Below are 24,865 nucleotides of genomic sequence, written 5' to 3' on the forward strand. Positions count from 1 at the left end.
AGGGGTTGGACTGGGGTCAACGGTATGCAAGAAAAGTGCCTTAATTCCTGTACTGTCTCTCTGGCCCCCCACAGCATCTCTGATAAAGCTAGAAAGTCAAACTAAAAACAGACCTATCTCCCCTGCCTTGTTGATAAATTGCTTTTTTGTAGTGCTGGAGCTCAAACCCAGGGCCTCACTCCTGTAAAGGGCTCTACCATTGAGCCACATCCGTGGGCCTGTGTAATTTGCCAGCAGCATTTCCAGGAGGTATCACCTACTATGCTATAATGTTGTTAGTGTATTTCTTTTTTACTATACCAGTAAGTGCTTATTGGGAGTGGAGCCTGTTTATAAGACAGACAAGACACCTCAGCATAGACTGTTCATCATGAGACATAATCCCCATCAACGTACCTTATAATTTAAATCTATATTTCCTTTTTATTTTGTTGTAAGTTTTTATTTGGGGGCCAGACCCAGACATTCTCAGGGGTTACTCCTGTACTTCACTCAGGAATTACTCCTGACAGTACTTGGGGGACCATATGTTGTGCCAGAGTTTGAACCTGAATAGGCTGCATGCAAGGCAAGAATCCGACCCACTGTACTATTGCTCTAGCTTTGTATTTCCTTTTTATTTTATTTTATTATTTTGGTTATTGGGCCACACCCAGTGCTGCTCAGAGGTTAGTCCTGGCTCTGCACTCAGAAATCGCTCCTGGCAGACTCAGAGGACCATTTGGGATGCCGAGGATCAAACCCAGGTCTGTCCCAGGTCAGCCACATGCAAGGCAAACGTCCTACCACTGTGTTATCACTCTGGACCATGTATTTCTTTTTTAAAAGCAGCTTCATGGAGATGTCACGCACATATACAAGTGCTCGTGTGGAATGTACAGGCCATGGGCCTTCAGGAGACTCTCAGCATTGTGTAACTGCCAGTCCACTTGATCCTAGAACTTCTTCAAACCTGCTGATTATCCTTGTCCGTCACTCCAGACCCACTTTCTGCCCCACACCTGGCAATTAGTAAGGGAAACTTCCTATTTCTACAGATTAAACTGATCTGAGTATTTCAATGCCATGGACTCAGGGACTGTAAGGTCTTCTGAGACTGGCCTGTTTCTTCCATTAGCATAATGTTTCCCAGGCTTGTGTAGGATGTGGCAGGTACTCCGCCCTATTTCCCGTCTAGTGTTAGTGTTCAGTTGTATGGACATACCCTGTATTGCTTGCCAACTCACTTAAACCATGCTTATTTCTTTCTTTTGAGGGCTCCACTCCTGGCAGTGCTTTGGGCCTCACCTGGCGGTGCTCAGGGCTTACTCCTGGCTCTGTGTTCCAAAATTGCCGCTGGCTTGGGGAACCATATGGGATGCCAAGGATCGAAATGAGGTTCGTCCTGGGTCAGGCGTGTGCAAGGCAAATGCCCTACCACTGCTATTGCTCCGGCCCCAAGGGGAAGCACATTATATTCCAGGAATCAAAGCCAGGTCAGCTGTGTGCAAGACAAGTGCCCTATCCATTGTTCTATCTCTTTAGCATATTTTGTGATTTGATGAGCATAGAGAGATTTTGGAGCTGGAGCAGATAGGTTTATTAGACTTTATAGTATTTCATTTAACTCAAATGTAAAGTTGGCTTCAATGTGAGGGAGGTTCTGTTGGAATTGTAAATTCCAATTGTAAATTTTATTGGAATTTTTTGTGCAGCCAGTTTTGTTTTGAGTGGTGTTGAACTCAGAGGATCTCATCAGAAAAGAATAATAACGCAATGACAGTTTTTCTAAATAGGAGACAATCCATAAAGAGTGCTAACTTCATTTTCTTCTTCCTCCTTTTTCGGGAACTGTGAAATCTGCATTTTTTAGACAGTGTTACAGGGAGTTAGTTAAACATGGTTGAATTCTCAAGTATTTTGAATTTAACAGGTGATTATTCTTTTAAAGGACCAGGTACTTAATTTTTTTCTTTTGTTTTTGTTTTTGTTTTTGTGTTGTGGGCTTTACCTAACTGCTTGGTTTATTCCTGAATCTCAGGAATCACCCCTGGTGGGGATTGTATGAAAGGTTCGGGTCAAACCAAACCTAGTTTAGCTTCATGTTAGGCAAGTGTCTTATGTGCTGTACTACTGCTCTGGCCCCAAGGCTTTAAACTTGCTGTTCTTTTATATACTAGTTATTTTTTGCTTAAGATGAATATCTTCTGTTAGAAAAAAATTTTGCCATATGTGGGTGTACAAAATATTTGTTAAAGTGCATAGAAAGAGAAATTTTAATTCTTGCCAAGAGGAAGTTGGGTATTTCACTATTGTGCAATTGAATCCCACCCAGGAACAGTTCCTTTTCAGCGACAACCTACCAGAAATATTTCATTTAAAAATAACTTATCAGGGGCCGGAGAGATAGCATGGAGGTAAGGCGTTTGCCTTTCATGCAGAAGGTCATTGGTTCAAATCCCGGCGTCCCATATGGTCCCCCATGCCTGCCAGGAGCAATTTCTGAGCATGGAGCCAGGAGTAACCCCTGAGCACTGCTGGGTGTGACCCAAAAACCACACACACAAAAAAACTTATCATATGAATTATAATATGAATATGAATATTATAATATTAATATGAACTATAATGCAAGTAAAGATGATTTACCAAGCCACTATAAACATTTTTTTTATTTAACCAATTTTATTATATACATGATTGTGTTTGGGTTTCAGTCATGTAAAGAACACTACCCATCACCAGTGCAACATTCCCATCACCAATGTCCCAAATCTCCCTCCTCCCCACCCAACCCCTGCCTGTACTCTAGACAGGCTTTCTATTTCCCTCGTACATTCTCATTATTAGGATAGTTCAAAACGAGGTTATTTCTCTAACTAAACTCATTCCTGTTTGCGGTGAGCTTCTTGAGGTGGGCTGTAACTTCCAGCTCTTTTCTCTTTTGTGTCTGAAATTTATTATTGCAAGAATGTCTTTCATTTTCCTTAAAACCCATAGATGAGTGAGACCATTCTGCATCTTTCTCTCTCTCTCTGACTTATTTCACTCAGTATGATAGATTCCATGTACATCCATGTATAGGAAAATTTCATGACTTTATCTCTCCTCACTATAAACATTTTAAAATTAAACTTTGATATATTTCATGGATTATTATAGTGCTTTACAAATTAACTATTTTAGCTTCTACATTATATACAGTTTTTAATTGGCCCATTATGGAAAGTAACAAGTATATTGAGGAAAGATTCAGGTTAATGAAGCCTCATGTGCTCATCTCCCAGTTTCAATGGTAGTCAGCTAAGGCCAATCTTGTTTTGTCTCCATACGTCCTACTCCCTCACTCTCATGTATGTGTTTGGGGGAAAAAGGCTATTTAAATAATGAAATATGTTATATTTCTGGAGTCTGGAAGCATAAATTCAGTTTTGTGGATCCATAACAAGTGTAGATAGGGTTACTTTTTTCCCCAAAAGCTCGAGGAGAGAATTTATTCCTGGTCTTAATTTTGTTTGCATTTCTTTTTGTTTTGTTTTGTTTTGGGGTCACAACCAGTGCTGTAAGCCAGAGCTTACTCCTGGCACTGTGCTTGAGGAGCACTCCTGGGATACCTGGGAGAACCATATGTGGTGCCGGATTTGGATCAAGCTGAGGTTGGCTGCATACAATATATTTGCAGCAGAGCTGCAGGGCTGCAAGCCTGGCTGCTGGTTTGGTGGGGGGAGAGAGAGGAAAGAGAGGGGAAGGGACGGAGGGAAGGAGAGAGGAGAGGGGAGGGAAGGGGAGGAGAGGGAAGAGAGAGAGAGAGAGGAATCTCACCAATGCTTTATCTTCAGCCCCAGCATATCAGCAGGCTCTGCTCCCATCTTTTGCTCCCATCTTTTCAGCTGTCAAAATTTTTCCTTGTATACTCCCAGACCATTGTCTGTTACAAGGGGCATGTCCAGGTCCAATTACTGTTACATCAACAAACCCCTGTACTTATTTTTTATGTTTGTTTTTTTGGGCCACATCCAGCAATACTCAGGGGTTACTCCTGGCTCTCCACTCAGGATTACTCCTGGTGGGCTTGAGTTCATATGGGATGCTGTGGATCAAATCTGGGTCAGCCACATATAAGGCAGATGCCCTTCCTGCTATATTATAACTTTGGCCCCAGCCCTGTACAATCTTTCTGACCCTGTTCCAGTCTTTTCTGCTCCTAGAGGCCACTTGTGTTCATGACCCTGTCCTCCACCTCCAGTCAGCTGCACAGCTACTTCTTCATTACATCTGCTGCTGTCATCAGTGTTTAAATTAGGTAGAATAAAACCCACTGTTTTCAGGTGTGCAACTCAGTGGGATTTTGTTGTTGATGTTGTGGTTGTAGGGGACATGCTCTGTGTATCTTCTCTACCCCTTGAACCACAACCCTGGCCCTCAATAGCTTTTAATACTTCACAGTGTTCTGTGATCACTTCCATGGTGTAATTTTGGAAACGTTTTTTTCACTTCCACAGGAAACTGTACCCATTAAGCAATCACTTCTCATATCCCCCTTTCCTATGGTTCAGTTATTATAAATAACACCATTTGAACATTCACAGAACACGTTCTTGTTTGACTACTTGCTTTCAGTTACCTTGGCTGTTCACCAAGAAATGGAATGCCTGGATCATATAGTGGTTCTATGTTGAAGTTTTTGAGGCATCGCCAAGCTGTTACCACAATGATGGTACCAATTTAACATCTCCAACAGCAGTGTATGAGGATTTTCAGTTCTCCATATGCTTGCCAACACTTATTTTTTCTTCCTTAGCCATCCTGTTGGCCATGAAAGAATATCAAATGGTTTGAATTGGGGGAGGGGAGGCTCCCAAGTCATGCTCAGCAGGTCTGGGGACCTCAGTGGTGATACTTGGCTTTCCAGGCCATAGGTTCAGTGGAAGGGCCCCACGATACAATGATGCTCAGGCTCTGCAGTGCTGGCTACCCAGGCGAGCCCAGTAGTGCTGGGTACTATCAGGTTTCCATTCAGCAGTATTGGCGATTGGGTCGAAGGGTGCTGGAAATTGAACCCAGGTTAAATGCATGGTAGGCGTGTATTCTAAGTGCTATACATATCCTAGCTCCCCCTGATGGTTTTTAAAATTTATTTTTTAAAATTTGTGTTGGGGGGGGATGGGGCCGGGCGGTGGCGCTGGAGGTAAGGTGCCTGCCTTGCCTGCGCTAGCCTAGGACGGACCGCGGTTCGATCCCCCGGCGTCCCATATGGTCCCCCAAGAAGCCAGGAGCAACTTCTGAGCGCATAGCCAGGAGTAACCCCTGAGCGTCACAGGGTGTGGCCCAAAAACCAAAAAAAAAAAAAAAAAAATTTGTGTTGGGGGGGGGCACACCTAGTGGCCAAGGATGGAACCTGGGTCGGCATTATGCAAGACAGGTGTCTTACTATACTATAGCTCCCACTGCTTCCCAGATGGTTTTAAGAAACATTTTATTTATAGCACTTCAGGGTATCTAAAAATAAGTATTGCACTGTCTCAACCTTTAGTCTGATCCTGTTTCCTTTCTAATACTTTGAATTTTCATTGTTTATAAAACGTAATAAGAATGTCTGCCATTGGGGCCGGTGAGGTAGCATGGAGGTAAGGTATTTGCCTTGCATGCAGAAGGACGGTGGTTCGAATCCTGGCATTCCATATGGTCCCCCGAGCCTGCCAGGATTGATTTCTGAGCATAGAGCCAGGAGGAAACCCTGAGCACTGCCAGGTGTGACCCAAAAACCAAAAAAAAGAAAAAAAAGAATGTCTGCCATTCATCTGACAATCTCCCATGACTTGGGAATTCTTCATTTGCGCTCTCTTATTATTCCCTTGTATCATTTAAAGATTAGAGATGTATCACCAGAAACCCTGATTCCTATGCAAAAGCAGCACAGGGGTTCGTTATAAAAGTGAGACTGACAACAGGTGTGTTTCTTTAAGGAATCCTGATATAGAGAAGAAACAGCTGCATGGAACCCCTATATATACAGAGGAATAAAATGCTTATTACAGATGGAAACTGTTTATAGAAGGATTTTCCCCAGGGTGAATTCCTGCTCTTTTGGCAACATTTGTATAAGGTCCCAACCTTTAGTTATCACATGCATAATAAATTCTAAGCCCAGGCACTTAATATTTTTAGCGGACATCATCTGGTGTTCAATATTCATCCACTTCTTGCAAAAGCAGTGTGAATGGTCACCAAAGGGCTTGTTTACACACACTGCCAGTGCCCGTGCACTGAGAATTCTTTTTTTTTTTTAGTTTTTGGGTCACACCGGCGGTGCTCAGGGGTTACTCCTGGCTGTCTGCTCAGAAATAGCTCCTGGCAGGCACGGGGGACCATATGGGACACCGGGATTTGAACCAGCCACCTTTGGTCCTGGATCGGCTGCTTGCAAGGCAAACGCTGCTGGCACTGAGAATTCTAAGCTCCTGGCTCCACTGGGGCAAGGAGACAGATGTGCATCGTTATGCTTCTGGTGTTTGCCCTTTAAGCAGGGCAAGTAAAAGAATTGATGCTCGGGGCCGGAGAGATAGCATGGAGGTAAGGCGTTTGCCTCTCATGCAGAAGGTCATCGGTTCGAATCCCGGCGTCCCATATGGTCCCCCGTGCCTGCCAGGAGCAATTTCTGAGCACGGAGCCAGGAATAACCCCTGAGCACTGCCGGGTGTGACCCAAAAACCACAAAAAAAAAAAAAAAAAAAAAAAAAGAATTGATGCTCATGCAATGAAAGGTTATGATCCAGTTTCTGGACAGAGAAGCCAGGATGCAGCGATGATGTGATGGCAGTGATTACATAATGAATTAGGGGCCCACAATCCTGATTAGGGTGAGTTGACCCCCTCCTGTGAGTTTGCTTCACTTTTCCCTAAACCATGATATTTATGAAGCATCTATTGTCTTCTTCTTCCTGATACATGTATATCTTCTTTGGAGAAATAGAAGATTATTTGCTCATTTCTATTCTTTTTTTGTTTGTTTATTTTTGTTTTTGGGTCTTTCCCTGCTGAACTAAGGGCTTTCTTCTGGTTCTGAGCTTAGGGGTCACTGCTGAGGCTCAGGGAACCCTGAGTGGTACTGAGAATCAAGTAGGGGTTGGCAGTATGCAAAGCAAGCACCTTAACCCCTATACTGTCTCTCTGGCCACGTTATTTGCCATTTTCTCAATGTAAATTTTCTCTTAATATTTCATAACAAAGCATTTTCAAACCATGCATTTGTAGCTGCTCACCCCATGTGGAAGTAATAAGGGGGAAGACCTGACAATTGGGTAACTGATCAAGTAACAATGGAAATAGGTCAGAAAGGCAGGAGTGATAACACAGGGGTGGGCGCTTGCTTTGCACACCTCTGACCTAGAATGGATCCGGGTTCGATTCCTGGCATCCCAAGTGGTCAGTAGCGAATTTTGAACGCAGAGCCTGAAGTAACCCCTGAGCACTGCCAGGTATGGCCTAAAAACAAACAAACAAACAAACAAACAAACAAACAAAAAACGGAAATAGGTTAGAACTCAAAGTCCCTTGGTATTGAGGTAGATTAAATTGCTCAGAATATTGGTTCGATTAAATTAGATAGAGAACTTTGCATGGGGAATGATGGTATTTTTCTTTGAATTTTTATTGTAACACTGTGATTTACCAAGTTGTTCATAATTCATCATTTTAGGCATTATTTGTTCAAACACCAATCCCACCACCAGTGTGACCTTCCATTCACTAGTATCCCTAGTCACCCACCCACCTGCCTCCATGCAGTTTCAAATTTATTTCATATTGCTTGTTACAACACAAAGACAACTGGGATTATCAAATCTTAGATCATACAGGTGAAAATGATTGTTATATATCTCCACAGAGTTATTAAAGTCAGTGTTTAAGGATTTGGTTTGGTTTGGAGTACTTGGGCTCTTAGGGTCCTTGGAAGCCATTTGGAATTTTACTTGGGGCTGTGGTTTGCTGCTAGTATAGCCTTCTGTGTACAGATTAGGCTCACTGAGTTGAGTAGTTTATTATGTAACTTTCCCATTTCTGTGATGGTTGATACTGGGCTGATACTACAAGATACTGAGGTGATGTGTGGCCACAAGTGGTTGCATGGTCCAGATTTTATAGATCTAAAACAATTTAGGGGACTTGGAAGTTGATAAGGTTAAGTCACAGAGCTGAGCCCTTTCTGTTGGAGGGTAAAGAAGTGTTGGGCTGCTTTGGTTCATGCAGAAGGACAATCTTTCCTCCTCCTTTCTGAGAAGGCCATTGAAGTATTAGCCTGGACTGGACTATACAGGAAGTATTGGAGACCATTGTTTTCTTCTGGAGTATGGTGGCAGAATTGGGCCATTTTTTTTTTTTTGCCGGGCAGATAGCAATAGTGGGCCGAGGCTACCAGGATTTCCAGAGGTTGGGTGAGTGCAGGAAGACTTGGCTACAGTCCATTTCATAAGGAAACATTGAGCGATTTCAGTCCTAAATGGAGAACATTTTTTTTTTTTTTTTTTTGGTTTTTGGATCACACACGGCAGCAGTCAGGGGTTACTCCAGGCTCCATGCTCAGAAATCGCTCCTGGCAGGCTCAGGGGACCATATGGGATGCTGGGATTCGAACCACCGTCCTTCTGCATGCAAGGCAAATGCCTTACCTCTATGCTATCTCTCCGGTCCCAATGGAGAACATTTTAAAGAACTTCTTGCACATCAACTTAAGCCAGTCGATCAACCAATGAACCAATCAATGCATTCTTTTACCAATGATCTGGAAGTGGAATCATAATACCGTCAAATATGTTTCTGTGAATTGATACTGTCTATTTTCTCTGACTAGCTTGCTTTCTTACTCTGATTTTCTCCTTATATCATCTCTTCATCAGATTTGTAAAGTGGACTGTAACATCAGGCTTAATTGTTGAAGATGGATTGTTTTCTCAATTTCAGGGACAATGCTCCAGTGTTCTTTCCCTATTGGGTGGCAGCATATGGGGCATTGTTGAGAGCTCCCAGGCAATTCTCGGGATACTTGGGGACCACTGTAGAGATATTCTGCCAACTGCGTCGGACCAAGCAATATGTTGTTATCTGCCCGTCAGATCATACTAGAGGGAAGAGGAGTAGTCTAAAGTCAGGGAGGTGGTTGAAGTTGATTATGCTATATGTTTTTAAATGATTTCTATTGACTATGTAAAAATTTGTTATGTTAAGTAATACAGTTCTTTTTTTTTTTTGATTTTTGGGTCACACCTGGCAGTGCTCAGGGGTTACTCCTGGCTCTATGCTCAGAAATTGCTCCTGGCAGGCTCGGGGGACCATATGGGATGCCGGGATTCAAACCACTGACCTTCTGCATGCAAGGCAAATGCCTTACCTCCATGCTCTCTCTCTGACCGTAATACAGTTTTTGGGCCAGAGAGATAGTATGAATAAGGCACTTACCTTATTCACAATCGACCTCATTTTGATTCCTGACAACCCTAATGGTCCATTAAGCTCCATCAGAAGGGATTTCTTTTTTTTTTTTAATTTTGATAATACCTTTATTTAAGCACCATGATTACAAGCATGATTATAGTTGGGTTCCAGTCATAAACAGAACACCCACCTTCACCAATGCAACATTTTCACCACCATGTTCCCTATCTCACTCCTCCCCCACCCCTGCATGTAGTTGAGACAAGCATTCTACTTTTCTCACTCATTAATATTGCCATTTGTTGTTAGTGTAGTTGTTTCTCTAACTGCACTCACCACTCTTTGTGGTAAGCATCATATGTGGCCGCTCCTTCCATCCCTCACCTCTATTGTCTCTGGGCATTATCACAATAATGTCTTTTATTTTTCTTTTTTTTTTTTTTTTTTTTTTTTTTTTTGGTTTTTGGGCCACACCCGGTGACGCTCAGGGGTTACTCCTGGCTATGCGCTCAGAAGTCGCTCCTGGCTTGGGGGACCATATGGGACGCCGGGGGATCGAACCGCGGTCCGTCTCCTAGGCTAGCGCAGGTAAGGCTTACCTTACCTCCAGCGCCACCGCCCGGCCCCGTCTTTTATTTTTCTTAAAACACATATGAGTGAGACTATTCTGTGTCTATCTCTCTCCTTCTAACTAATTTCACTCAGCATAATAGTTTCCATGTACATCCATGTATAGGAAAATTTCATGACTTCATCTCCTGATGGCTGCATAAGATTACTAGGAGTGACTCCTGAGCACAGAGCACAAAGCCAAGAGTAAAAACCCTGAGCACTGCTTCCCCCTCCAACAAAAGCCATAACAAAAGAACAAAGATTGTTTTTTTTTTTTAAATTTTTTGTGTTTTGGTCCACATTCACCAGTACTCTTGGCTCTGTGCTCAGAAATTGCTCCTGCTAGGCTCGGGGACCACATGGCATGCCAAGAACCAAACCCGGGTCTTTCCCAGATCGGCTGCTTGCAAGGCAAATGCCCTGCCACTGCACTATTGCTCTGGCCTCAAGAACAAAGGTTTTAACCAGACAAAGGTTCAACAGGGACTTTTTGAGAGCTCAGCGGTTTTATTTGTACCACCTCATCAGTGACTCTAAATATTTTTCTTCGTGTCTTTCTAGCCTCTTCCTGAGAAGTTTGTGGTGAAGGGTGTTGTGGATCGTTTCTCAGAAGAGTTCGTGGAGACCAGAAGGAAAGCTTTGGATAAGTTCCTGAAAAGGATCACGGATCATCCTGTCCTCTCTTTCAATGAGCACCTTCATGTTTTCCTGACCGCTAAGGTAGAAGAGGTTTTCCACGGTCTTCTCACATGGGCCTTGGAGCTCTTTCTCTAAAGCCGCTAAGAGCTCTAATGAGGTAGTGGCTGGGGGCGGGGGTAGGAGGTGGGGGACAACTCATGGATTCCTTGTTTGTCTCTGTTGTTCCTTTGTGTCCATGTGGCTTCCCTGGGAGACAGCAGGAAACTTGGTCCATGTAGCAGCAGTAGAATTTAGACTGCACTTGCTAGAGGCAGGGGTAAGTGAATGATGACATGATTCAGTCTGAGCAGCAGTGGAAAGGAAGGAACCCTGAGGAGATGGTAAGAAGGCTCCTCACAGCTGCCCGAGTGTGTTTGGGCCTCACCTCATCTTAAAGCTGAGGAAACAGAAGTGTAGAGAGTTTGTTCTTATCAAGGGCGTTAAAAAAAAAAAACGGGCTTTTGGCTCTTCAGGCCTGACTTTCTCCTCTATATTTCTCAGCCTGATCCCAGGAGTTCAGAATCTTCACTGTACTGTGGGTTTTTTGCAAGTGTTAGTCAAAGAAGCTGGGGGCCCGACCCTAGTGGCCAGATCCCCCCTCGAGGACTCATGTGGGTTATTCACCAACTTCTCCCTGCACTGCCCAGTGAGCAGAACAAGCAAGAAAGTCATCGGCCTCCTTACTGGTCTCTGCACAAAAATATATCAGTGATGGTAAAGAATTGGGGAAGGTGCTATTCTCCAGATAGTACAAACCACATGACAAAACCTCTGATAATTATTAAAAAAAAAAAAAAGCTTAAATGGGAGGGGGCAGGAGCAATACTGTAGTGGATAGGGTGTTTGCCTTGTATTTGGCCAATCTAGGTTCTATCCTCAGCATCACATATGGTTCCCTGATTCTACTGGGAGTAACTTCTGAGTGCAGAGCCCAAAAGAAACAAACAAACGAACAAAAATCCCTCAGAGGTCATTTAGCCTCTTGGGTGACATTCTTTTATTTCTCCAGAGGCCTTTTCCCCTATGGATCCTTTGAGTCCTTTATTTTTTGAGAGGAGTCTATACCTGGCAGTACTCAGCTGTTATTCCAGGCTCTATGCTTAGTGATCACTCCATGTGGTACTTATGGGACATATGAGTCGTGGGGCCAGGGATATAGCATGGTGGCAGATGTCTTGCCTGTGTGACATCCTGTTTGATCTCTAGCATCAAAAACAAAACTAAACAAAGTAAAAACTCAGAACCAAGGAAAAACAAAAAGAAAACAAATAAAAAACTCCACTGGGCAATAAACTCCAGTCTGTACAATATATTTGCATTGTTGTATATTAATCCTCAAAGATTTTTCACTGTGCAAAACCAGAACTCTGTCCTCATTAAACAGTAACCCTTTATCTCTCTTGCCCTCTGCCCAGTCTCCACCATCATTTAACACCCCTTCAGTATCTTGATCTTCTTCTGATGCATACACTTTTCTGCCTCAGCAAATGCAGCACCGTTTCCCTTCCTCATGATGAAAGATTTAATTTTTGTTTTGTGGCCACATCTGCAGTTCCTACAGAATGTTTACTGGGACCAGTACAATGCTCAGGGACCTCTATTGGCACTGTGGAGTTCATGCAACATCAGGGATCAAACCTGGTACTTCTGCATGTAAAACAAGTACTTACCTTACAACAGCCCTGGACTATTTCCTCAGCTTTCCTTTTATTTTTATTAGCATTTGAGATTTTTTTTTGTGTGTGTGTGGTGCCAGGAACTTGAATCCAGCTTCTCACATATGCAAAGCAAACACTACTGAGCTACATCTCTGGTCCCTGGGAACTGCTCAGTAACTTTATTCAACATGATCATTAACTTGGAGGTTCATTTTTCATGTCCTGCTTTTTCAAGGCCTTGAAGTAAAGCATGTCCAGTTCACCAGCCCCATTGGGTCCTATCCTTCTCCAATTATACTGTCTCCAGAAGCAAATGCAAAACCACTAAGGCATTGTTTATAGTATTGGGAAAGCCTGGTGTCTACGGAAATTTTTTTGGTGTGTGTATGTGGGAAAGCCTTCCAAATAGTGCCCAAAAGGTCTAGGGTCTTACCAGTGATTCTCAGCCAACAGGGCTGTTGGTTCAGCTCCAGGGCCTGAGGACGCAAAGCTCCTTGGCCCTTGGGTCCTGGGGTTCTGGGGATACTCCAGGCCACCCTGGCAGTGGAGTATCCATGGTCATACCCAGTGGTGCCTGGGGCACCGGGAACTGTTGCAAATCTAGGTAAAAATCAGATTAAAATGGGGAGATGGAATATTTAGAACATTCTCTTGGCAGCCCTGCTTTGCAAAGGAGGTGAGAGTGTGTGAAAGGAATTACTGCTGTTTTGTTTCTTTTTTCTTGGGAAGCACAGCTGGCAGTGTAACAGGGCTGCTTCTAGCTCAGTGTTGAGAGAGGGAGGTGCTGGAGAACACAGCGGTGCTGGATTGCACTGCGGCTTCAGCATGCAAAGCTCACGCTGTGCTGCTGTAACAGGCCATCCTTGCTTGCTTGAAGGATTGATTCTCCATTGAAGATACATACAAATGGGGGCCATATGCTTTGCATGCAGCTGACCCAGGTTCAATCCCTGACGTCCTGTATGTTCTCCTGAGACTTGCCAGGAATAATTCCTGAGTGCAGAGCCAGAAGTAACCCCTGAGCACATCTGGGTGTGGCCCCCCCAAAAGAAAATGTTGATAAAAATAGCAGCAAGTGGAAGGTTGGGGAGGGTGTGGCTAGGGAAGGGGAATATCTAGAGCAGAAGTACAGACCTTGGCTACATGAGAGTGAAATGAGATTTCATGAAGTGAAATCAGAGGAAAGCCCACTAAGGGCACAGAGATCATGGCCATGTGTCTGGCAGGTAGGGTAGCTACCTGATCTCTGTCCCTTGTGCCCTGTCTCTTGCTGTCCTTTCAGACCAGCCCTCTGGGCAGGGAGCTCACACTTTGCTTGTGCTAAGGGTAAATGTCAGGAGCAGTTGCAGGCCTCTTCTGGCAAAGCATTTTTCAAAAATTAGGGGCCTTGAGGCCAGAGCCATAGTTCAAAGGGTAGGGCATTTGCTTTGCATGCTGCCAATGGGTTTGATTCTTAGTGTCTCACATAGTCCCTTGAGCACCACTAGCAATAATTCCTGAGCTCAGAGTAGGAGTAAGCCCTGAGCATTGTCAGTGTGGCCCTAAAACAAAAGTAAAAGGGAATGATTAAATTAAATTTTTTTTTTGGGTCATACCTAGCGGCGCTCAGGGGTTACTCCTGGCTCTGCACTCAGAAATCACTCCTGGCAGGCTCGAAGGACCATATGGGATGCTGGGAATTGAACCAGTCTGTCCTGTGTTGGCTGTGTTCAAGGCAAATGCCCTACCGCTATGCTATCACTCCGGCCCTAAAAAAATTTTTTTTTAAATAGGGGCCTTTTCTAGAGTTGCTTGGTGTCCAGGTAGTACAGGGTAGTGAATGTTCCAGCACATTCTGCCATTTGAACTGTCTCTCTGGCTCCCTTTATAAAGCCTCTTGTAAAGGCACATAGAATCGAGTGACCAGCACCCCCTGGTGATATTACCTGGCTGGGGAGTTCTCAGGGACCATAGAACCTGAGAATGCAATGCTTCTTGAACCCAGCAGTGCAGGGGATACCCAAGTCACATAAGGACTGTACCCGGCACTGCTGGGGGGACCTTACAGTGCTGGGAATTGAACTTGGGTCAGGAGTGTCACCCTCTTCACTATGCTCTGTCCTGGGCCTGCAACTTTACTTTTGAAGTGTAGATGCAGTGGGGTTCCCACTTTGACCTGACCAAGGCATTTGGGGTAAAATAGTTTCTTGCTTACAACATCTATCCTTGACCTGAGGTGTGAGTGCATTTCCCATCCTCATTTCCTGTCACTTGTTTCCTGGTCCCCACCCAGCCTCTCTGCTTTCTTGATGTGACTTTGAAAGATTAGTCAATGAATGCCAGAATCTCAGCACTGACAATTTGCTTGAAAGACAGTTTAAGGCTTTTTGTGTTTTGGGATGGAGGGGGGCAAATTCAGCAACAGTCATGGGTTACTCTTGGCTCCACACTCAAAAATTACTCCTGGCAGTGTTAGGGGAACCACATGGGATACTGGGACTTGAACCCTGGTCAGCTACATGCAAGGCAAATACTGTGCTGTTGGAGGTGGGTGGGGAGGAAGGAGAGAGAGAATGGGAGAGGGGAGAGGGAGAGAGAAAGGTTGATTGGGAAGGCAGTCAGGTATTATATTTACCAAAAGCTCCATGTCTTGCCCTGGAGTCAAGTTTGAAATGGTGATGCTGGAAACCTGCTTTGGAACGATGAAGCCCAGCTCTATGGGAAGAAACTTACAAGAGGTGGGCATGGGGCAGGGAGGTACAACCTGGGTGGGTGAGTGTGGGTTGGTAAGGCCCTCGAGCTCAGTACTTGTTCTCTGAGCCCAGGTCCTTCAGGAGCCCCTAACCTCACATTCCTGCTTTAGTCACAGTGCTGGTGGAGCCCACTGAGCATGTCTTCCTTCCTGTCACCTCTAGGACCTGAATGCCTACAAGAAGCAAGGGATGGCATTGCTGACTCGTGTTGGCGAGTCCGTCAGGCATGTCACCAGTGGCTACAAACTGAGGTGTCGGCCCCTGGAGTTTGCAGCCATCGGCGAATACCTGGATACATTTGCGCTCAAACTGGGAACCATTGACCGCATCGCCCAGCGTATCATCAAAGAAGAGATAGGTGAGGGCCAGAGAGATAGTACAGTGGGTAAAGCCTTTTATATAGCCAGCCTGGGTTCAGTCCCTGACACAGCTTATGGTCCCCTAAGCAGAGAGCCAGGAGTAAGCACTGAGTACCTCAGGGTGTAGCCCCCAAACAAAACAGACACAGGTGAGCTTTAAATATGTACAATGCTTTGGGGAGTATTGCCATTTTAATTATGTTAATCCTGCCAATCCATGAGCAGGGTATGTGTTTCCATTTCCACGTGTCCTCTCTTATTTCTTGGAACAGAGTTTTCTAGTTTTCTTTGTATAGGTCCTTCACATCTTTAGTCAAGTTGACTCCCATGCCTTAATTTCCCCCTCCCTGCAGGCCCTCTGGGGGCTAAAGATAACAGTAGGGGGCTAGAGAATCTGGAGTATTAAATTACAATGAGCCAAGATATTGAGTGAGGAATTTTACCTATGCAAGAGCACATTAGTATCAAAATGTTTTATTTTATTGCTGGTTTTTGGGTCACACCCAGTGGCGCTCAGGGGTTACTCCTGGCTATGCACTCTGAAATCACTCATGACAACTCTAGAACCATATGGGATGCTAGGGATTAAACCTGGGTCGGTTACAAATACCCTACTCACTGTGCTATCACCTCGGCCCAGTATTAAAATGTTTTTGAAATTTGCATTGTTTTTTTCATTTCCTTCTCACCATTCACCCCTTACTCAAAATCATTCCTTAAATCAGAATTTCTCAACCAGGGGTCACATAGCCTTTGGTGGGTCCCCAGGATACTCCAAGGGGGACACCAGAGAAAAATTAAGTAAATAGGACTGCTCAATACTCGGGTGCCAGCAGGTAGGACAAGGGTTGGCAGGGAGAGAGCTACAGGAAGGACGCAAAGTTGAGAGAGGCCATAGTGGGGAAAGGTAGTGAGAAAATTGTATTCAGTCTGTGTCAAACTACGCCCATCGCTCATTAAAATGCTACTTCCTGGGCTGGATCAATAGTTCAGTGGGTAATGTGCTTGCTTTGCACCCACGTGCAATCCAGGTTTGATCCCCAACACCCCATTTGATTTCCTGAACACAGAGCCAAGAGTAAGCCCTGAGAACCACTGGGTGTGGCCCCCAAAACAAACCAACAGAAATACTGCTTTTGGCTTTCCTGTCTGGGTGGGTAGTGGTTGTTTCTGAGAATGTTTGGTGGAATTAGATCTTATCACTTCCTCCCAGAAGGGGTAGGGCACAGTGGAGGAGTCTCAGTGGACGAGGCAGAGGGTATTGGGACTTTGGGTCTGCAGTGGCAACCTTCATTTGAAGAAGGATCAAACTATTCTTCAGAAACATACACAGGATTACCTCAGACGAACACAATTGAAAACGAACAACAACAATAAACAAATAACTCAACAGCCAAAAGCTTGCAACATGTAAACAAACAAAAAATACCTATTGACATAAAAAAATAAAAACAGGAGAGAGGCTAGAGAGATAGTGTTAGAATAAAGGTTTAGAACTAAATTTGGTTTGGAATTAACAGTTTCACTTCTGTAACATAGCTTTGCTATAGACATAACTGCAGCCATGACAGGCTTTATATATGTATCAGAAGGAACTAGGCCTGGAACAGCCAATTCCAGGAACTCAAGGGCACCAGGACAGTTAGATAAACTAGCAACACATGGGGGCCTGTGGGTGATAAACTTTATGTTACTGCACGCCAAGGTCGCTGGCTCCTGGTTGCACGCCTGATCCCCTCCTCACTACTTCAGCCAACCAGTTTAAACTTGGCTGACACAACATGAACTAAGAATCTATAGTTTTACCCCCAGCTTGAAACCCCAGCAACTCTATAAAAAGAGCTTGCAAGTTCCATCTGGGTTATTGCCAGCTGGGAGAGGTGTGGCTCCAGCAAGCTGGTAATAAACTCCCCTGCACTTGCATTACTGATTTGTCTCATAGATACCCTTGTGGGTCAGATCTCGAGTTCGGAGCTAACAGTAGTACAGCAGGCCAGGCACTTATCTTATATACAACCAACCTGGGTTTCATCCCTGGCATTCCATATGCTCTTTCCCCTGCAAGCACCACCAGGAGTAATTCCTGAGTGGAGAGTCAGGAATGACCACTGAGTATTACTGGGTTTATCCCCAATATATATAGGAGAGTATGGGTAGGAAACACATTTAATGTTATTAGTCTCATGCATTTTATTTACTTTTCTATTATTCCAATCTTATACCCTGCTTTTATTCTTAAGCTTTTTACAATGGCACTGATATTATTGTTTTCTCCTTGTGGTGGTGCTCTCCCATGCAGTCCCAGCCACCTTCTCATGTGTTGCTTCTCTCCTTAGAGTACCTTGTAGAGCTGAGAGAATATGGGCCTGTGTACTCCACATGGAGTGCCCTGGAAGGGGAGCTGGCTGAACCCCTAGAGGGTGTGTCTGCTTGCATTGGCAACTGCTCAACAGCTTTGGAAGAGCTGACGGATGACATGGCAGAGGACATTCTGCCTGTGCTCAGGGAGTACATCCTCTACTCTGACTCCATGAAAGTAAGTATGCTGCCTCTCTGCTCATGGGCGACCTCTCTGGTTAAGGCACAATCAGAACTCAATGGCTCATTATCCTTCCCTAGGGGCTACAGGCTATTCACTAAAGAGAATAGAATCAAACATGGGGGACTGGCCCAAAGGACATAGCAATGGAATACATGAAGAACAGAGTACGAGTTAGAAATAAGACAAAATGGTTTGGAAGAAATTCTTAACAGTTTTCTGAAAGGTTCCAGAGTATTGAAGTGCAAATGGAAGTTGGCAAAAGAATCATTGGTCAGTCAGCAATTTTAGAAAATAAAATATGGATTGTAAACCATGGTATCTCAATGTGTGTGTGTGTGTGTGTGTGTGTGTGTGTGTGTTGGTTTTGGGGCCATATCCAGTGATGCTCAGGGGATACTCCTGGCTGTGTACTCAGAAATCGCTCCTGGCTTGGGGGACTTTATGGGACACTGGGGGATCGAACCAAGGTCCATCCTGGGTCAGCCACGTGCAAGGCAAACGCCCTACCACTGTGCTATTGCTCCAGCCTCTCAATGAAAATATTTTTAAAAAATAGTAAAAGAAAACAAACTATTCCAGAATATTCCAGAATATTTTAGAATATTTCTATTCTGGAAATAGAAAAAGCATACTATACAAGTTTTAAAAAGAGAAGAAGAAATATGATTGTTGGAATAAAATTGTAGAGTGATGTCAAAGATGAGGAGGGAAATATCATAGAAAGTGAAAGAAATAATCATATCTTGAGAAATAGTACAAAAATACAAGGATGCTGCAAATGTACTAGGATGTCAAGCAACATAGAAGGTTCATTGGTTCATCTCCAAAGTTCAGCATGAGTATTTCTGATGGGGAGAATAGAAAATCAAGAGAGTAGAGAATGGAAGAAAAATATGAAAAACAAAACAAAAACAAAAACAAGAAATTCTTTCAAAGAGGAAGGACTTGAGTTTAAAAGCACAGGCGAGGGCCCAAAGAGATGGCTCAGAGGGCTGAGAATGTGAATGCTTGGTAGGGAGGGGCCCCAGTTTCTATCCTATGTAATGAACCAGGAGTAGACCCTTATTTTGCCAGGTCTGATTTGCAAACAAACAAAATAAAATGACCAGTGAACAAAAAGAACCAACCCAAAGCATGTCTAAAGTTGTAAATGGAAGGAGGGAAGGCAAGAGCACACTCAGTGATGCTCAAGGGTTACTCTTGGCTCTGGACGCAGGAATTACCCCTGGCTGTACTTGGGGGACCATATGGGATGCTGGAAATTGAAACTGGATTGCCGCATGCAAGGAAAGCACTCTACCCACTGTACTGTCTTTCTGGTTCTAAGGTAGAATTGTAAAATAAATGTCATTGTATTTTTGCCAAGCAAGTGGGACAGATGAGGTGATGTGAAAAGGAACCCAAGAAGAGAATAGTTTGGATCTAGCAGCAGGGCCCAGTTGTTCTATTCCTGTGGGGGATGGACAGAAAGCACAGAGTAAGCCATATGGTTGTTAGGCCTCCTGGAAGGGCATGTGGTAAACAATGAAGATAGCCTGTGTTGGGGTGACAGCCAATGATAGGGGGGAAGAGTTGGGCAGTGCCCAAAGGTTAGGGTCACCAAATCACTGTCAGGTTAATAGGACTCAGGCACACCTGAGACTTCTGTGCAGTGACAGGGGCAAAAGGCTTTACACAGGATTTCACCTCCTGGAGATGATACAGGCGTAAATTGCCCCCCCTCCCCAAGTTAGGGAAAGACAAAGACAGAGCAGTGAGAGCCCTGGCCGTACCTTGATAGGGCCTTCCACAAACTGCAGAAGTGTCACTCTAGAAGGTGAGGGCCTCTCCCACCTGGCTTGGTTCTGAAGAAGCATCCAGCAAACTAGATTCAATCATATTTATAATGTGGCAAATTTAAATATTTACAAACATTTTAACTATTACTCATTGTTGGATTTGGGTGCATTTATTTACTTTTGGTTCAGGAGCCATACCTGGCTGGTCTTTAGGGGCTATTCTTGACTCTGTGCTCAGGAGCATCCCCTGGCTGTGCTCAGGGGACCATACGCAATGTTGGGGACTATATGTGATGCTGGAGTTCAACTGTGTGGGGGGCCAGTGTCTTACTGTGCTATCTTTCCAGTGCCTTTTTCCCCCTTCAGTTTTGGGGTTACACTTGGCAGTACTCAGGGCCTGCTCTTCATTCTGTACTAGGGATCACTCCTGGTAGGGATTAGGAACTATATGGGGTCCCAGGAATTGAACCTGGACCGTCCAAGCTTCCTACCTGCTATACTGTATCTCCAGCCCCACTTCAGTCCCTATTTTAAGAGATAATTGGAAGAAGGAAAAAGTAAGCACCCTGAGAAGGAATAGGCAATGTGGTAGAAAACAAAATTTAAAACACAGTAGTAGGGGATTGGTGAAACCCAGGAGGAATATTTTTAGAAGGAACAACTGGAATAATTGTGATAAGCAGTGCAATATGTGGATGCAGATGTTTGAGTTTAAAGGCAAATTGTGTCTTTTAGTTGAGACTCTTTGAACATCATTTTGGATTAGTGGTGCGTAGGGATTACTCCTGACTCACTATACTGTGCTCTGGGTCTCTGGTACTTAGAAGACCATTCAATTCTAGGGATCAGATCTGAAGCTTCCATCTGCAAAGCATGTGTTGAAGCCCTTTGAGTCACCTCTTTCCTACCCTCCCTTTAGCTATTTTCATTGTTGATTAGTCAAATGGCTGCTTCAACTTGTTCCTTTTGTCTCAACAGCCATGAGGTGGCGCTAACAGGTCAAACAAATAACATCCTAAGTGAGGCCTTTTTGATGCCTTTCAAAAACCAGTAAGATTTTTCTGGAAGATTCACTTGGCTAGGGAGAATTCTACCTTTCTAAATAAAAGTGATCACAGATTGAGGTCCAGTTTATTGAAAACACAAAGAAGCTGTATATAGAAATGTACATGATACTCTCAAATGTTTTTCAAATGAGAAAAGTATCACATTTTATTTATTATTATTGTCATTGTTTTGGTCATACCCAGCAATACTCAGGGGTTACTTTGGGCTCTGTACTCAGGAATCATTCCTGTCATCTTGGGAGATTATATGGATTGGTGGGGATCAAATCTGTATTGGCCATGTGCAAGGTAATTACCCTACGTATAAGTACGATCTCTCTAGTCCCACAAGCTCGAAATTTAAACTCAGATTCCTGCTAAAAAAAAAAAAATTTAAGGTATAATTTCATAAAAACAAAAACGGGAAAGGAAACAACTGCTATACAATTTGGGGACAGGAAAACAAATTGAGAAACAAGGAACGAACTTAGCTGAAAATGAAAGTGAGCAAATATAACATTAAAACTGACTTTAGGGCTGGAGTTGATAGCACAGCAGTAGGGCATTTGCCTAGCATGCAGCTGATACAGGATGAACCCAAGTTCAATCCCCGACATCCCATATGGTCCCATGAGTCTGCAGAGCCAGGAGTGATTTCTGAATGCAGAGCCAGGAGTAACCCTGAGCACTGCTGAGTGTGACTCCAAAACCAAACAACAGCAACGATAAAACCTGACTATAGGAAAACCAAAACTCACTTAATTTGTACCATAAAATCCTTCAGAGAATTCAAGAGTTAGTATCACCAAGTACTTTGGAGATAGAACTTGAGTTGGAACTGAAAAGAAAGATTCATCAGCATCTCAGTAGAAAACAGGAGATGATAGGGATAGGGTGAGGAGTGTGGGGGGCTGGAGCCACAGTATAGGGGGGTAGGGTGCTTGCTTTACATGCAGCAAACCCAGATTTAATTCCTAGCATGTATGTGGTCCTTTGAGCTTGCCAGGAGTGATTCCTGAGCACAGAGCCAAGAGTACATTCCCGAGTGTGGCACCAAAACAAAAATAGAAAAAAAATAGATGCAAGATATGGGGTCAAAAAGACCATATAGGAGTTAAGGCACTTGCCTGAGACCCACATTCAATCCTTAGCACTGCATGTGGACCCCCACGCCTCACCAGGGTTGATCCCTGAGCACAGTTGCCAGTAAGCTCTGAGCACCACCAGGCGTGGCCCAAATACAGGAAAAAAGAATCTAGACTATTGACTCTTCTTCTGTGCCTTTCTGAAGGGCCACTGTTTCTTTTCCTCTGGGGGCAGAACTAGAGATCTGTTCTCTTGAGAGATAAAAGAGATGATTTGGACCAAGAGATTAATGGAGGTGGTTGAGGGAGAGACTTAAATCCTAAAAAGAGGATGTTTAAATAAAAAAAAATTACTGAATGTTGAAATTAGTCATCTTCCCTGTGAGGCTCTGAGCCTTGTATCTTTCATGAGTGCATTAAAAGAGCCCTTCTAAAGGCTGGTGAGATGGCACAGGAGTTGAGGCAATTACCTTGCCCATGGTTGGCCTTGGTTCAGTTCCTGGCACTACATATGGTCCCCCAAGCACATCCAAGAGTGATGCCTGAGCTCAGGGCCAGTAGTAAGCCCTGAGCACATCCAGATTTGTGCTTAAAAAAAAAAAATGTTTTCTGAATAATCTGAGCAGGTCCACAGAAGAGACTTGAAGATGCTTAGTTTGGGGGAAGTCTATACAATAAAAGAACCCAACAAAGTTGCAATAGAGAACTACCCATAGGTCCCCAAGGGACAGAGAGCTTGGAGGCTGGGTTTCAAGGATACTTTCTTGGAATGAGTGGGCAAACGGGTCCTCAATGTACCTAAGGTGAGGTTTGATTGGTCATTATCAAGGGCATAAGAAAAGCAAACTAGCAGTTAGTGACGTAGCATTGATGGAGAAGAACAGTTTAGCAGGATGAGCAATCAAACAGGGCCTTGTTGGGTTTCTTGAATCTAGAGAACAAAATGCTCCTGGAAATGAAAACAATGAAAGGGGAAAGAAAAAGAAAAGGCACAACAGAAAAGTTGGAAGAAATCAAGATGGTAAAAAGTGCTTAAACACTGAGCACACTATACCATGTATATTTAATTCATAATTAAATTATGGATTAAAAGTACTGACATACACCAAGATCTCTAGATACAGAGGTCTGATTTTACCATCCAAGATGAAGCAGAAGTCTTCCATACACCACGAAAACACTGAGGGGAGAGTAAATGATCATGCAAGGAGTATATAGTTAATCCCATCACAGTATACTTCAGGGGTGGAGAAACCCTGTATCTCCCAGGCCAAGGGAATTCCCTCTATAATATCCCCAATCATTACTGTGCCTATGCAGGGGGAAAAAGAAAAGAAAAAAAAAAAAAGCACAAAACAATCATTTTTCCACATATTTATTTATCGATTGATCGATCTTTTTTTGACATCTTTATCTTGGTATAGAGATTGAAGTTGATGTCTCCAATATTATTTTATTTTACTTTATTTTATCTTATCTTTCTCTTTCTTTTTTGCACTCTGGCATGATTTGATTTCAGAACCGAGACTATTGTGTGGTGCTTGTCTTTATTGCTGTAGTGCTCACTGGATATTTAATTTGATATTTCTTTCTGTATTGTTGTGGTGTTTTAATTACCTTTTTCCCATCCTCTCTCAAACTAAGGTTGAAAGCCTCTAGAAGGACTCTGCCCATTTTCAGCATATTGACTTCTTTTTTTCTTCTTATTTTGTACCCCAATCTATTGCTTTTCTTTCCTTCAAACAAAACCACATAACTCTAACTATCTAGCTCCGCCTCTCAAATAGAGGGGGAAACAAGGGAGGGTACCAGGACCAAACAGATATATGATCACTAATAGTAAGCTAGACAAAGAGGGGACCACCTACTCTAGCAGCCCGGGGTGGGGGGATGGTGATGTATATGGGTTGCAGAAAGGGAACTGGGATGGGGGAAGACAAATTTGGTGATGGGTATTCCCTTGATTCAATGTTAATATGTACCTAAAATACTACTGTGAAAGATATGTAAGCCATTATGATCAAAATAAAAATAAAAAAAAAGTACTGTCATAAAGACAGTAATTTAGTAAATCTGAGATTTCTATCCTATATTAAAATCTGAACTGAGTATTTAATTTCTGAACAGCTTAAAACAAATTCCTTGGTCTTGTTTACCTATCTCATCACTTATAAATGAAACTAACAGGGGCTAGAGTGGTAGCACAGCGGTAGGGCATTTGCCTTGCACGCAGCCGACCTAGTACGGACCTGGGTTTGATCCTCGGCATCCCATATGGTCCCCTCATCAGGAGTGATTTCTTTGTGCAGAGCCAGAAGTAACCCCTGAGCACTGGCAGGCGTGGCCCAAAAATCCAAAGGGGGGGAAAAAAAAGAAATAGTCTACTATAGTCTGCTAAGGGATCATATAAGGTAACAAATGTAAAAGAACTAGTTTCATGCCTGTAATATAGTTCTTACCTAATTGTAATTAATTTGATTATTGATGAGAAAGCCTGTTTAAAAATGATGCAATTAAGAGGCATAATTATACTTATTACCTGAAAAAGATTGCTTAGATTCAACCAAATTAAGTGTAATGGTGCTTTTAACATTCTCTGAATATGTTTATATAGTTTATGATTTAGAAACATATAAGTAAAGATATAGGACCTCACAAAAAAAGAAAAAAAGAAAAGAAGAGTTAGAAGAAGGTCAGGAAGCTACAAACAGGGTCAGAGAAGTGGATGGGGAGATGAGAGCAGCACAGTTCCAGGTCTCTGGCCTTGTCTGTCACCCTTTCCACAGGTACACATGCTTGCATGTGCAGCCCTGTCTGACTCCATCCTGAACCCCTCTCGGTGGGAGATGTGTCTTTGCTCTTTCTATGAAGGGCCCAGAGCTGAGGACAGAGAGGTGACCCATGCATGGGTGAGCAAAGGCTTGGTGCTCATCTGGTCAGTAGGCTGCATGTAACAACCAGGGA

At 43.5% G+C, this 24,865-nt stretch overlaps 1 protein-coding gene across 1 annotated transcript in view; it reads left to right on the forward strand.

Annotated features, from left to right (window-relative positions):
* Positions 1-24,865, forward strand: part of SNX30 (sorting nexin family member 30) — a 119,214-nt gene that overhangs the window by 81,685 nt on the left and 12,664 nt on the right. Inside the window, exons 4-6 of the mRNA XM_049784661.1 lie at positions 10,585-10,743; positions 15,254-15,449; positions 17,787-17,986. Coding sequence (XP_049640618.1) covers positions 10,585-10,743; positions 15,254-15,449; positions 17,787-17,986 — 555 coding nt within the window. The remainder of the gene's footprint in view (positions 1-10,584; positions 10,744-15,253; positions 15,450-17,786; positions 17,987-24,865) is intronic.

This window comes from Suncus etruscus, chromosome 1 (genome assembly GCF_024139225.1).
Source record: "Suncus etruscus isolate mSunEtr1 chromosome 1, mSunEtr1.pri.cur, whole genome shotgun sequence".
NCBI classification, from domain to species: Eukaryota; Metazoa; Chordata; class Mammalia; order Eulipotyphla; family Soricidae; genus Suncus; species Suncus etruscus.